At 36.2% G+C, this 15,272-nt stretch overlaps 1 protein-coding gene across 3 annotated transcripts in view; it reads right to left on the reverse strand.

The window, feature by feature from the left end:
* Nucleotides 1-211: 211 nt before the first annotated feature.
* LOC141822379 (uncharacterized) overlaps nt 212-15,272 on the reverse strand; it is a 36,439-nt gene continuing 21,378 nt past the window's right edge. For all 3 annotated transcript variants that reach the window (XM_074709829.1, XM_074709827.1, XM_074709828.1), the window contains exons 7-9: nt 15,103-15,196; nt 14,777-14,988; nt 212-470 (exon numbers count right to left, since the gene is read on the reverse strand). In XM_074709829.1, coding sequence (XP_074565930.1) covers nt 14,952-14,988; nt 15,103-15,196 — 131 coding nt within the window. In that variant the 3' untranslated portion in view covers nt 212-470; nt 14,777-14,951. The remainder of the gene's footprint in view (nt 471-14,776; nt 14,989-15,102; nt 15,197-15,272) is intronic.

Genomic DNA, 15,272 nt, shown 5'->3' on the forward strand with positions numbered 1-15,272 from the left:
TCAAGTTCAAGGAAATTCCTGTCTCTTTAGCTTATCTATACACTATCCTTACACCAGCCGTGAACAAGGAAAAAAAGAAACAATCATTTGATCAGAAAACACCATACATACTAATTAAATAACTTTCGGCCAAATTAAGTACAGTTTCGTTTAATTCAATAATAATAATTTTACTCGAATCGGCAATAGCAAAACTACAATGTTTCAAAAAGAGTGATCATGCAGACTAAAAAAATGATAGGAGGATCAAGGTGGACTACTGTGATGCTCATCCAGCTTGGATAATACCAGGGAGGATTGGGTATCATTCAATACCCAAGAACTCTACAATCGAAGAAAAGAAGTTGAGTGAAGGAGCACTTTTTGATGCATTGTTCTTTCTGGGCCAGCTGCTTTGATCTTTCCACAAAATTTTTTTTATTGGTTGCCAAGTTCTTCGAGCACGAACTCTTGCTGCATTTGCCATTGGCCTGGTAAATTTGAAAAAAATAACAAACATGTTTCCACCCAATCATCTAAGATTCTCATGATCGATAAGGATAATGCTGAAAATAGCAAAAATATGAACGAGTGAAAGATGTTCCCTCATTGTCATAGTACATCATTCGAAATAGATAATAAAAGTGCAGTCAAGGCTGATGAATGAAATACGAAAGCTAGAGAAAAAGAAACATTGCCAGTATGATGGGCCATGGACGGAGTTATTGCATGAAGTTCTCTTCCAAGCTATCAGATCTGAGCCATTAAAGTAAGACTCAATCTCTGCGACTTATAAGTCAGCAGCTGGGGTTGAATCCTCTCGGAAAATATTGTTCTTAAATTAAAAATATCAAATACATTGAATCCTAACCCTTTTTATAAACTTAAAATAATACCACTTCTTTACAAAGTAACCACCTAACATTATTTCAAAAATCTACTTTTTTGTAAAAATCTAAACAACTTTAAACCTTTAAAATTATTAAAATCCAATAAATTGTAGAAATTTATAACTTCTTTTAAAAGAAACCTAAATTTATCCCCAAATCTTGATTGCATTGCACATCCTACTCATAAATTATAAAAGACAATGTAACTGTGAAAATCATCCAAATTGAACGGATCAGGTTACCACATTCACAATTGGCCAACATATGATGTAATTAAAACCGACTCTTCATTAAGTTCATGAATGGGAACGGTAATAGGAAAGGAATGGAATAGTAATTTAGAGGAAATAAAGTAAAGAAGGAATGGACTAGGGATAATTATTCCTATTGGTGCAAGGAGTACCAGATAATTGAACCGATATTTTGATAATGACAAAGAGTTCAAAATTAAGGTTATGTTGTGATCTAACATAACTTGAACTAGTGTGCAGGTAGCACAACCAGAAAAATCCTAATTGAGTCTAGATAAGGAAGTCTTGGTCGAAGGGATTAGGTAGAAAATCTTAGTAGATCGAGCCTAGACAAGGAAGTTTTGATCAGAGGGACTAGGTAGAAAATCTTAACAGATTGAGATCTAGCAGAAAGTCCCGAAAGTCAAGATCATGCTGAGCAAAAAATCAAACAAGTCGGGTAGACCGGTTTGACACTAAGTAAACTCTCTTAAGTGGAGCTATGAGGACGCACTCTCTAAAAGAAAATAGTAAGCGTTGGTCCAACCTAAAGTTTCATAGGAGATCTGAAGTTGAGACCGGACAGCTTAGAAAGCTGTCAATTATAATATAGTATACTTATGCTAACACTATGGTGCAGGGACTGGAGATTGGAAGCTGATCGGAATAGTGAACTTCGAGCGATCAGAAGGGCTCTAGGTGCTCGAGCAATGAAAAGGTGCAGCCGAAGAGGGTGTTATCCTGTTCATGTCATGCCAGCATTTCAAGCGCTCGAAAGGAAACTAAATGCCTGGAGATGGATAAAGTGCAACGGTGTCGGATCAGATCGAGCTGGGGCCACCCAGAAGGGATCCAAGCGCCGAGAATGACCTTTAAAAGAAGCTTCACCTAAAAGCTTCAATCACTACTGTCTCATACTCTTGTTCTTCTCCGAAATTCTAATGCAACACTGAGGTACTACAACATCCATACATATCTTCGAATCTTCAGTGTCGGTAGTTTCTGCTTCAGTTTTCGTCTTCATACTTGCTTTTGAAAAGGATCGTTAAACTTATTACCGGTCCCTATTTTTGTAAAAGAAAAACCTCCTCCTTTGAGAAGAAGAGAATTAGTGGATTGCCCATTAAAAAGGTCAATGACCGCGAGCCTTGGAATAGCAGTCAAAGGTTATGAACCAAATAAAATAAATGTATACTTTTGTGTTCTTTTTTTCCCATTGCCATCTCTATAACGAGTTTTTCGTAAACGAGTGAAAAAGTAAAACATGTTATTCACCCCCTCTAGCGTATTCTCCGATCCTATAATTTGTATCAGAGTAGAGGCACTCTAAATTGGTACAGCCACCATTCGAGCAAAATTATTTTATCGTTTTATATATTTTTGTTTCATCTTTTATCTTGCACTACTAATCCAAGGTCAAGCCTTGATACATTCTCTTTCGTTGTTTTTTTTATGTGTGCAAGTATTCTTCTAAATGCACCATCAAAAAGGTTATAAAACGACCCGTCCTCTCTTCTTAGGTAAAGATTTCGATTATTGAAAGGGTCGAATGAAGTATCACCTGAAGACCGAGGTGGAAATGTGGATCATGGTCTAAATTGGATTCACACTTCCCACCAACGAAGGAGTACCACTCAGGTACGACAAATGGGACAACGCAACCAAGAAGAAGATAGAGGTTGATTCCAAAGCCACACAGACCCTCCAATGCACTACTAATCCAAGGTCAAGCCTTGGTACATTCTCTTTCGTTGTCTTTTTATGTGTGCAAGTATTCTTCTAAATGCAGCATCAAGAAGGGTATAAAACGATCCGTCCTCTCTTCTTAGGTAAAGATTTCGATTATTGGAAGGGTCAAATAAAGTATCACCTGAAGACCGAGGTGGAAATGTGGATCATGGTCTAAACTGGATTCGCACTTCCCACTAACGAAGGAGTGCCACTCAGGTACGACAAATGGGACAACGCAACCAAGAAGAAGATAGAGGTTGATGACAAAGTCACACAGACCCTCCAATGCGGTCTAACCAAGGAGGAGCTCAATTGCGTCGGCCCGTTCATCAATGCGAAGGACCTATGGGAGAAGCTAGTCGAATTATACGAAGGGGCATCCGACACAAAGGTATGCAAAAGAGACTTACTATTCAATAAATTATATAACATAACCATGCAGGACGGAGAAACTGCAAGCCAGTTGCACGCAAGAATCTAGGACATCCTCAACGGCTTACATGCACTCGAACAATGTATGAAAAATCGAGATGTAATTAGATATGCTTTGAAAGCATTTCTGAGAAACACTCTGTGAGCATATATGATAGATGCTTACAAAGTTTTAAAGGATGTTTCAAAGGTAAAATTAGACAAAATGTTTTCTGAATTTGAATTTCATGAGCAATCTAATATTACTGCATCCGAGAAAGATATAGCTTTATTTGCAAGTAAATTGAAGAAAGAAACTAAGATTGAAGCACAATCAGACGAATCAGAATCAAAAGACGACAACAAAATCGCCACCGAATTAGTCAATCTAGTCCAAAAAATATTCAAGAAGAAGGGATTTACAAAAGGAGATATCAAAAAGGTGGTCCGATCGAATCACGACTTCCAAATCCAAAGCAACTTGCTATGAGTGCAACTAGAAGGGTCACTTCAAAGATGAATGCCCAAGACTAAAAAAGGGGAAGAAATAAAGGGCAAAGAAAGCTTAGAAGGCAATATGGGATGAATCCTCATCTTTGAAGGAAGAAGAGAAAGTGAGTGACTTGGCAATGATGGCAAGAATCGAGTCCGAGATCGAGTTCAAGCTCGAGTCCGAAGCTGAGTCAAATACAAGTCACAGATGCGTATCCGTTTCCGAAAGTCTGAACTCCAATGTAAGTACTAACTTAGTAGATAAATTATATGATATAATTAGATATGTGACTCGTAAATTAACCAAATTTAATATCTAGGTCAAGCCACTCCAAAATGAGGTAACAACCCTTTAAGGAGAAGACTAGACCAAGTTCCTCAACTATAGATGTTCAAAATGGAACCTCAAGTCCAATAACTTGAGGAAGAAAATTCTACTTTGAAAGCTCAAGTTAAAGACCTTAAAAGTTCATTGGAATGGTTCACTTCGGGTTTACCTTGATATGATACTTGGAATTCAAAGGGTTGTATACAATCAATCCGAACTCAGATACAAGGCCAAAACACAATTCAAATCTTACTAACAGACACGAGTCCGAGCATGGATTCCCAAGTCAAGCTTGCGCAATCAAATTGGACTGAACCAATATTGAATCCCCAAGGATTAGATCCACTATCTGACTAAACTTTATCAGGGTTATGATCCAGAGAGAGTTAATAGAAAAATCATGTTAATTAGATAAATTACATGACTATTTGACTTACTACCTTTTATGCATGCTTAGTTTATTTTCCTACTTAACTTAGAATGATTAAATAAGGATATAGGCTTGATTAATACTTGCCCAACATAGTACCAAGGTGAGACGAGATGATAGTACGTCAGATGAGCTTGGTCTAGATAGTCAAATAGGATAAGGAATATTTTACTTGATCTACTAAGCTAAGTGGAATACACTGAAACTATCTCGCCACATCTTAGACTAGTTAGACTAGAGTTTTTTAATAGATTGGCCAAGTGTTCAAATTTCACGAATCAGCTTTGTCTTAAAAAGTGATCGTTATTCCGATATTCACGAAGACCACTGTGCCTCACCACTGTATGGAAGTTAAAACCTAAAATGTGTACTTAGTTGGTCAACGGTTAAACTTAAATGTAATACAAAGTCAAATAATCCTTAGAACTCAAACTAAATTAATAAAGATAAAATTGACAATCATCTCACAAACTCTATAAGGTTTCCTGATTAACAATCTAGAAATAGGCAAGATTGAACTAAGATTTAATCAATCTAATTAAGTTAACTCAATTTAATTAAATTTAATCAATCTAATTAATTTAATTAAACGTCCGGTTCTCTAGACCTGCCTAGACTTTCCCACCTGGTGCTCTGATCTGCTAAGACTTCCTGCCCAATCCTCCAAATTAGATCTTCTTCCTTTGCCTAGTTCTTCAGACCAAGACTTCCTTTGCTTAGCCACAACTAGGATTTCTCTGTGCTACCTGCACACTTAGTTCAACTCGTTAGTCTGCATCACAGACTTAACTTGAACCCTTTGTCATTATCAAAATCTAAGTTCGATCATCTAGTGCTCTCTGTACTAATAATCTCCCTTTTTTTATGGCAACCTAAGTTCCAAATTAAATATAAATTACTTAAAAAAAGATAAGTTCACAATAAATTCCAAGTCAAAAAAACATGACTCCCCCTTAAATCAAGATCCTCCCCCTAAAATTAAGGTATACTTAGTGAAAATTTTGAAAATAAAATTTCTCTCTCCCCCTGAACTTGACATGGTTCTCTTTATTTTATCAATTAGTTTAAGAACCATCCAAGTCATACTTAAGCTTTTTGAAAATATTTTCAAAAATATTTTGTAATAGCTTTTCTTGGAAAAAGATTAAGATTGTGACGTTTTGAAAATTTTCCAAGTAAATTTTTAAAAAGTCATTTTTCAAAGAAATTTTGAAAACTTTAACTTGAGCTTTCTCTCCTTCGTCAAAGACATTTTGAAAAACTTTTTGCAATTAAAATGTACTTGCAATTCAAAATATTTTGAAAACATTAACTTGAATTTTCTCTTCCCTTTTGACAAAATCAAAAAAATTATTTAAAAATTTGAAGGGTTAAAAATATCTTGAGGGTTTTTTTAAAAATTTGACAAACAAGACATTCATTTTCAATCAAGCTAGAAGATGATTTTGAATCCAAGCAAGTCATTTATATACAATATATAAAATAATTTTAAAAAAATTCCTTTAGTCACATGTCTAACTAGTTGGTATTAGCTAACTATCAAAGGATAATAGTTTTGACCAAGTTAGTCAAGTTAAGTATATCATTCTAGCTAATCTTAGCAAGAACACTTAACCTGATCCATGTTTGTTCTTGTTTTTAGTTCAGATTTATTTTGATGCACGGACATAAACATCGAAACTCAGACTTTTATCCTATGCATCTCACATCATTCTAGGTTTCACAATACACAAGCAAGTTATATCTAGTTAGTATGCTTTGTGAGATACGATTAATCTAAGTCTATAGGTGTATGATCTATACTAGGAGTGTCTAGGCTAAGTCTAAATTTTGTCTTTAATTTTGAAATCAAAAAATTTGAAAATATTTTTCTGAAACTAAGTTTTTTAAAAAAAATGATAATTAAGCAATTTTGGAAAAAAATTGAAAAAATATAAATAATAGTAGATTTTAAAATCATGAGTTTTTAAAAAAGTTTAGACAGAAAAAAAATTTAACAATTTAATCCTTAGTCTACCAAGCACATTCCTAATTGTCTTCTGAGTGTGTTAAACTCAGATTCAAGAAGGGGTTGTGAATAGGTGTCAGCTAGGTTTGATTTAGACTCAACATAGTCGAGTACAATCTCTCCCTTAGCGACGTGGTCCCTAACAAAATGATGTTTGACTTTTATATATTTGGTTCTAGAGTGATGGATTAGGTTTTTAGTCAAGTTGATTGAGCTAATATTGTCAATTAATACTTTAGTGTTGTAGTATTTTAAATTAAAGTTAGTTAATGTATGCATCATTCAAAGTAATTGTACAACACATTCCCTCATTATTATGTACTCTGCTGCAGTGGTAGACAATGCAACACATTATTATTTTCTACTACACCAGCTGACTAGATATGGACCCAAGAACTGGTATCCTCCACTTATACTTTTTCTGTCCAATTTACAACTAGTATAGTCTGAGTCAGAGTACCCTACTAGATCAAAATTGGTACTCCTAGAGTATCACATTCCTACATTTAGTGTTCACTTAACATATCTAACTATTCTTTTTACTAATGTTAAATGAAATTTCTTAGTATCTAATTGATACCTAGCACACATACCAACTGCAAATAAAATATCAAGTTGACTTGCAATAAGTATAGTAGACTACCTATTATACTCCTATAGTATTTTAAGTCTACTTGTTTTCCTTCTGAGTCACTATCAATATTTTTATTTGTTGCTATGAGTGTTTTTATTTCTTTAGAATTTTTCATACCGAATTTCTTAATCAATTACTTTGGCATACTTAGTTTAATAAATGTAATTATCTTTAGTTTGTTTTATTTGTAAACCTAAGAAAAAGTATAACTCACCTACCCAACTCATTTTTCATTAGTTCAACAAATTCATTTAAGAATTTAGTGTTGGTTAAACCAAAAATAATATCGTCTACATAAATTTGGGCTATGAAGAAGTCCTTTTCTATGGGTTTGACAAATGATGAGGGATCAATTTGTCCTTAGTTTAAACCCTTAGATACTAAGTATATTGATAGAATTTCATACCATGCCCTAGGTACTTATTTTAACCCATCAAAGCTTTCTTGAGTTTGAAGACATAATTTGGATAGTCTTTATTTTCAAACTCAGGTGGTTGACCTACATAGACTTCTTCTTTAATGAACCCGTTCAAGAATACAGACTTAATGTCCATTTGGTAGAGCTTTAATCCTTTGTGAGTCGCATAGGCTAGCAACATTCTAATATATTCAAGTCTAGCTATGGGTACATATGTTTCATTGTAGTCTAGTCCTTCTACTTGACTAAACCCCTTAACTACTAATCTAACTTTGTTTCTTATAATTTTTTCCTTTTTCATCTGTTTTGTTTTTAAACACCCATTTAATTTCTATGATTGATTTGTTGTCTGGCATGGGAACTAAGTCTCATATTTGGTTTCATTAAAATTACGATAGTTCCTCTTGCATCGCTATTATCCAATCAGGGTCAGATAGAGCTTCTTCTATAGTCTTTGGTTTAATATTAGATATTAGTATTATTTGCCTCAGGTTCCGATAGGATGACCTAGTTCGAATTCCTTGGTTAGAACCACCCAATAGTTGATCAGGTGAGTAATTGGCTCTTAGTCTAGGTGCTCGAGTGGTATCAAGTTCAGTTAGGTTTTGGTCAATCCTATCTTTTGGTTCAGTTATGTTTGAGTTAGATTAAATTTCTTCCTCTTCTTGATTTTATGGATTATTAAGTTGTTCATTAGATTGATTATAATATATTTCATAGGCAGTTTGATTATGATATTTATTAATTATTATTCTATTTTGTGTATAGTAGACTGTGCTTATTGCCTCAGAATTGGTTGGTTAGTTTGTATTCATTTAACATTGTCCTAGCTGCTTCTTGTAGAGTTCTATTTTTCTTTTCTACTATTCCATTCTGTTGTGGGGTTCTAAGACATGAAAACTCATTGTGATATCCATTAACTTGACAAAATTCATTAACCCTAGCATTTTCAAACTCTCCACCACAGTCACTCCTTATTCTTTTAATTTTAAATCCTTTTCATTCTCTCTTAGCTTACATAAGTTTGTGAATTTTTCATAAGTTTCATCCTTAGTTTTCAAGAATTTTACCCATGTGGATCTAGAGTAATCATTAATTATTACTAAGCAGTACTAGTTTTCGCTTAATGACTTAACCTCATGTAAATCAAGGAGATCTATGTGTATAATTCAAGTATAGAATTTGTTTGGTTCAGGTTAGTTAATTTGTGGGTTGATTTTATTTATTTACCTTGTTGACAAACATTACAAATTGTATTTTCTAGATTGATTAACTTAGATAGACCCTTAACTAAGTCATTTTGACTCATCTTTGAGATAAGTCTTATATAAGTATGACGCAACCTCCTGTGTCATAACTTGGTTTTCTTTTGTTATATCAATAAACACTTAGTTGAGGAGCTTGGTAGGTCAATTTTGTAAATGTTATTTTTTCTAATTCCCTTAAGTGTTATATTAGGGTTTTCAATGTTTTCAATTATACACTTGGATTTGGTAAACCTAACTAAGTATCCAGCATCGCATAATGATTAATGCTTAACAAATTATATTCAAATTGGTCTACCAATAATACTTTGCGAACAATAAAGTTGAAACTTAGTTCGATGTTACTTGTTCCAATTACCTTAAGTTTTTCATTGTTCCCAAACGCAATGGATCCTAAGTTCTTGACCTTTAGCTTTGTGAATTTTGAATGTCTCCAGTCATGTGCCTGGAGCATCCACTATCCAACATCCATTAGTTCAAATCTTTATATTCATTGCTATTTGAACCTTTTAAACTAGATACGAATCCCTGATTTGATTCCGACTCGGCTTCTGATTTTGTGTTTGGTTCGGTCTCGGTCTCAGTAATCTCCTCTCTTGCTAGGAGAGCTAGGAAGCTTATGTTTGCTTCCTCCTCTGAGTCTTTTGAGGATGACTCATCCCAGGTGGTCTTTAGCACTTTTTTCTTTATTTTGCACTCCTTCTTTTGATTAGGACATTCAGCCTTGAAATGCCCCTTCTCGTTGCAACCGTAACAGGTGACTTCAACCTTGTTGATTGGGGTTTTGTTGGATCTAGATTTCTGGATCACCTTCTTCATCTCGGATTTTCTGATTCCATGTTTCTTCTTGAACATCTTCCGAACTAGATTGACTAGTTCGATAGCAACCTCGCCGTTACTTTCGAAACCTGATGAGTCTTCGGATTCATCCTCAATTCGAAGTCTTGTCTTCCATTCCTTGGTTTGGCCTGCAAAAAGAGCAATCCCTTTCTTGACTGGATTGGCATTAGTTTGTTCGTGCAGTTCAAACTCAGAAAAAATTTCATCCAATTTAATTTTAAAAATGCCCCTGGAGACCTTATATGCATCAACCATTGATGCCGGCAAGATATTCCTAGGGAACACTTTCAACGCGTACCTGATTATATCTCAATTCTCCATGAGTTGTCCTATGGCGTGGAGTCCATTGAGTAAGTCCTAAATCTGTATATGTAGCCCACTCGCGAATTCACCTTCTTGCATTTTGATGTTGTAGAGTTTGTTTAGCAGAAGGTCTCGCTTGCTCACTTTTATGTCTAAGATTCTTTCATGCAGCTCAATGAGCTTGTCCCATAAGTCTTTATCACTTATAAAGGACCAACCCAGTTGAGCTCCTCTTTTGTGAGGCCTTATTGGAGTATCTGGGCCGCCTTAGCGTCACCCTCGATATTGCACTTTATCGCAGCGTCCCACTTCTTGCAAGGCTGTGGGATGTCATCATCGTCTATTGGGAGTGTGAATCCAATTTGAATCACAAACCACATCCCCACCTATATTTTAAAGTGGTACTCCATCCTCTCTTTCCAGTAGATGAAATCCTCTCTGGAAAATAGCGGGGGTCTGATAGTGTTATAACCTTCTTGATAAATCATGCAACTTACACAACAATAGACAAGAAAAAAATATACCAAGACTTAGTTTTAAATTAGCAGTGCGGGAAAAAATAAAACTGAAAAAATAGAGCGAAAAAATCAAATAAGCTCGATTAGTGGTTGCACTAATTTCGAGTACCCCTACCTCTGATACCAATTGTAGGATTGAGTTAGAGCGCTAAGGGGAGAGGGAATAGTGCTTTATCGCTTTTTCACTCGTTCAGAAAACCTTGTGTAAATCAAAATGCGGAAATAACAAATGCAGTAGAAATAAGAGAAATGTACGCTTTTGTTTACTTGGTTCACAGCCACAGACTGTTACTCTAAGGCCCACAATCGTTGATCGTTTCCAACGGACAATCCACTATAAAACTCCCCTCTTACAAGGAGTTTTCGATTTTCAAAAATGGGTTAAGAACTGTAAACCTTTACCGTCCTAAAAGATTAAGTACACAAGCGAAAGTGAAATATTACCGACTACAGAAATAGAGTTGTAACGCAGAAGTTAGTGCAGCTCCTTGGGGTTACGACAGCATACTGAATTGGCTATTCACGCGCAGGAAGTCATCGTAATAGAGTATAAAGTGATTCTTAGGGTTTCCTCTCGCAGTTGCTTATAAACGTCGATCCGAGCACCTAGAAGTCCTTCTGGACGCCTCCACGTCATCCCGTCGATCCGCTTCGGATGCTGATTCGACATCTTCCAGGCGCTTGGATGCTGACGTGAAGGTTGTCGGATCAATTTTGACTCCAAAACGCCTTATCCCGATCTGGACACTTGGAACCTTTCTGGGCATTTGGAGGGAGATGTCCCAACCACTGAGATTCTGCCACCTCATCCACCTCTGTGACCCGATCGGATGATGTCCAAGTGCCTGGATCCCTTCCGGGCACTTAGACTGCCCGGTCGCTTGGATCAGATAAGGGCGACCGGAACTCATAGTTTCAGTTCCTCCTTTCCTACATCACAAGTTAATCTACAACAAAAAACATAAGCAGGAATTGATAGTTTTGGCAAACTATTTGGTCTTGATTTCAAATTTTCAGTGAAATCGTAGATCAGACCAACACCTACTGTTCCCCTTTCTGAGAACACATCCTGACTCACTCCATTCGGGAGAGTTACCTTTTGCTAACCAAGTCCTCCAGACCCGTTGGACTTTTATTCAGCCTTGATCCTCGGCCCCCAGGTCTTCCACTACTAGACGTCCGATCCTTCAAACCCGCCTAGACTTTTCCGCCTGGTGCTCTAATCTGTCAAGACTTCCTACCCAGTCCTCCTGACCAGAACTTTCTTGCCCAGTTCTCCAAACCAAGTCTTTCTTGCCCAATCTTTTAAATCAGATCTTCCTTGCCCAATCCTCCAAACCAGGTCTTCCTAACTATGACTTAACTGTGCTATCTGCACACTTAGTTCAGCTCATTAATCCACTTCACAGACTTAATTTGAACCTTTTGTCATTATCAAAACTTAGGTTCGATCATCTGATGCTCCCTGCACCAACACAGAGAATACTAGATAATAGAACCTATGTTTTGATAATAGCAAAAAGTTCAAAGTTAAGGATATGTTATGATCTAATATGGCTTGAACTAGTGTGCAGATCATCATAGTTAGGCAAGGAAGTCTGGGCCGAAAGGACTAGGTAAGAAGTCTTAACAGATCGAGGGCATCAAGCATGAAGCCCTAGGGGTCAAGAATATCAGGTAGGAACTCTAGACGGGTTGAGGATCGAAGGTCTAGCAGAAAGTCCCGAGAGTCAAAGATCAAGTTGTGCAAAATACAAAACAGGTCAGGTGGGCCAAGGTTTAACACTAGATAAACTCTATCGAGTGGAACTGTGAGGATGCGTTCTTTGAAAGAGAGCAGTTGGCGTTAATCCAACCTAAAATTTCACAGGAGACTGAAGTTGAAACCGAACAGCTTGGAAAGTTGTCAATCGTAATATCGTATGTTTGCTTGTGCTAACACTGTGGTGCAAGGACTTGAGATTGGAGTTGACCGAAAAAGTGAACTTCAAGTGACTGAACAAGGATAAGTCGCAGCTGAAGAGGGTGTTATCCTATTCATGACATGTCAGTATTCCAGGCGTCCGGAAAGGATCCAGGTCAAGCTGGAGACGCCCAAAAGGGACCCAAGCGCCCAGAATGATCTTTAAAAGAAGCTTCGCCCGACGACTTCAATCAATCAATCACTACCGCCCCATACTCTCGTTCTGCTCCGAAATTCTGACACAACGCCAACATACTACTCCGACACCCATATATATCTCCGAATCTTCAATGTTAGTAGTTCTTGCTTCATTTTTTGTCTTTCTTACTTGCTTTTTGAAAATGATCAGTAAACTTATTACCGGTTCCTATCTTTATAAAAGACGAACCTCCTATTTTGAGATGGAGGAAATTAGTAGATTCCCCATTGGAAACGGTCAACGACCGCGAACCTTAGAGTAGTAGCTAGAGGCTGTGAACCAAATAAAAATAAATGTATACCTTTGCGTTCTTTCTATTTCCACTGCCATCTCTATAATGAGTTTTTCAAAAATGAATGAAAAAGCAAAACACGCTATTAACCCTCTCCCCCTCTAATGCGCTCTCCGATCCTACAATTCCTAAGTTTGATTTGTAGGAAAATTATCAAAGATAACCAAGGAATAATTTTCAACCATGATAACTATTCCTACATAAAATATTTTGTATTAAATGATAGTTTGGTGCACGAAGCTCCAGCTAACGTGGGATCCTAAGGAAGGGTCTATTGTACGCAGTCTTATCCTACTTTACAAGAGGTTATTTTCAAGATTCGAACCCATGACTTTTTCATCACACGGCAACAACAACTTTACCGTTGCGCCAGAACTCTATTTTGTATTGCTCAACCAAATTATTATAGGTAAATCATTAGTAGAATTAGAGTTAGGGGAGGAGGTTTCATTGGAAATTACTAGTAAACCCCATGGTGTATGAGAGAAATGTAAGCATTTCAACTAGGATAAACTTTTATAATTACAATCCTTCTATATTTCAACCCTACTAATCTACCTAGGTCTACCTGATACATTATATATATATATATAAAAGCTGAATATTCTTGTTGATTCTCTGACCCAAGGTTCACTAAACCTATTTGGGATAATTGCTGATAAGGACTACGACTCGTAGGATCTTTAGACACTCACAAAATAAAACCACATTCTAAGAATAAACTTGACAAACATTAGCGCATCGATTTGTGACTTAATTATCATTCGCTTATTATTTTGCATGGGTTGCCTAAAGTGAAACTTCTCATTTTTATCTATGCACTTTTAATTTCAGTTGAGAATTTTATGTTTTTACTCTTAATACTAGTTAAGCTAGTTTGACAACTTATTTGTTAGCCATGCATCATTCCACGGGAATGCATATACTATATCATGTTTTTCCCTCTCTTTTTTAGCTAAGAAAATGAAAACAGAGTGAAAGGATGCATATTCTCTCCTAAGATGCACAACTAATATTCGACCAAATACTTGGAGCATTGGATATCCCATCATAAGTAACACATATTTTTTAATGTATATTTAAGAAAAGGTATTAAGGAATATGCCTTTGCTTCAAGAAGTGCATTGTGCACGTCATCAATTACTAAAAATATTAATACTTTCAGTCTTAGTTGAAACATATTTTAAAAACACAAAAGGAGATTGCCTATATGCACCAACATATGTCCTAAGAATAATGTCAAGAGACCATAGTCGATCTGCTATAATTCCTTCATGATTAGTCCAATGACAGAAATCACTTTTACTTGCAAAATTAGCATACAGTGAGATTTCTCAAATTTACCAGTGTGAGTCTCAAAGCAACCAAGTTGCTTTTTCTGTACAATAAATGCCAAATGAGGAAGTCCTAGGGGCTGGAGATGAAAATGAATGATTATGCACATGTAAAAGGCCAAAGAGGAAGAAGAGAGATGGCTACAAGTGAGGGACCCAAAGGGTTGTAATCCATAGGGTAGGTAGTCAATGGTTACATAGGGAGAAGAGTCAAACGAAAGGAAACAAGTGATGCAAGGGAGGAGTTAGGTCACACAGAGCTGCAGTAGTATATCAGATGGAAAGAGTAAGGGAAGGGTTGCACCAACATGTTGAGTAAGAGGAAGAGAAAGGGCCCTAACATGGAATTTGTAAGCTTGATCATGACCACACATTTTTTTACATCTATCAAGTAAAACTAAGTCATACAATTTTTATCCATTTCTCTAGATATCTTTGGAAAAGGTTCTCATGATGAAAACATTACAAAAGCTGGAAAAGGTCTCAGTAATCAGTGTGATTACTTCATTACCTCAGTGAAAAGTATTCTGTTTAGCCAAGATGAGAATTTTCATAATGTACTCTTGCTTTGGCTCTAGGGACAGCAAAAGCTGTTAGTAGCATGCCAACAGGAACACCAAAGAATTTAAGTTTTCCACCAAATACTTATTCTGCATCCTTGAATTATGCTTGGGAAAAAAACTGAATCAGATGCCCATGAAATTCTTCATTCTTCTAATACAACTACAATATCAACATCATATTGGAAAGTTCAAGGTCAGCCATCGAAGTCAATTTTACTAACAAAAATAGAAGTTTAGATAGTGCAAAAAATTTCCCAAGGTAAATAAACCAAACCTCTTCGACAAGGAAGGTACTAGCTCTTCGACAGTTTGAACAAGAATATGATGCCCATAATTTTTTTTTGCAGTGTTCCACACACCTTCAGCATCTGGCATGTCAATTGAACCATTAATTAGAAGGTTTATGTGGAAAGTGCCATTGAGGAAAACATTTGTTCTCTTGTG

This window comes from Curcuma longa, chromosome 2, assembly GCF_044706935.1.
Source record: "Curcuma longa cultivar G26 ecotype Majalengka, Jawa Barat chromosome 2, ITB_CL_G26_1.1, whole genome shotgun sequence".
Classification (NCBI taxonomy): Eukaryota; Viridiplantae; Streptophyta; class Magnoliopsida; order Zingiberales; family Zingiberaceae; genus Curcuma; species Curcuma longa.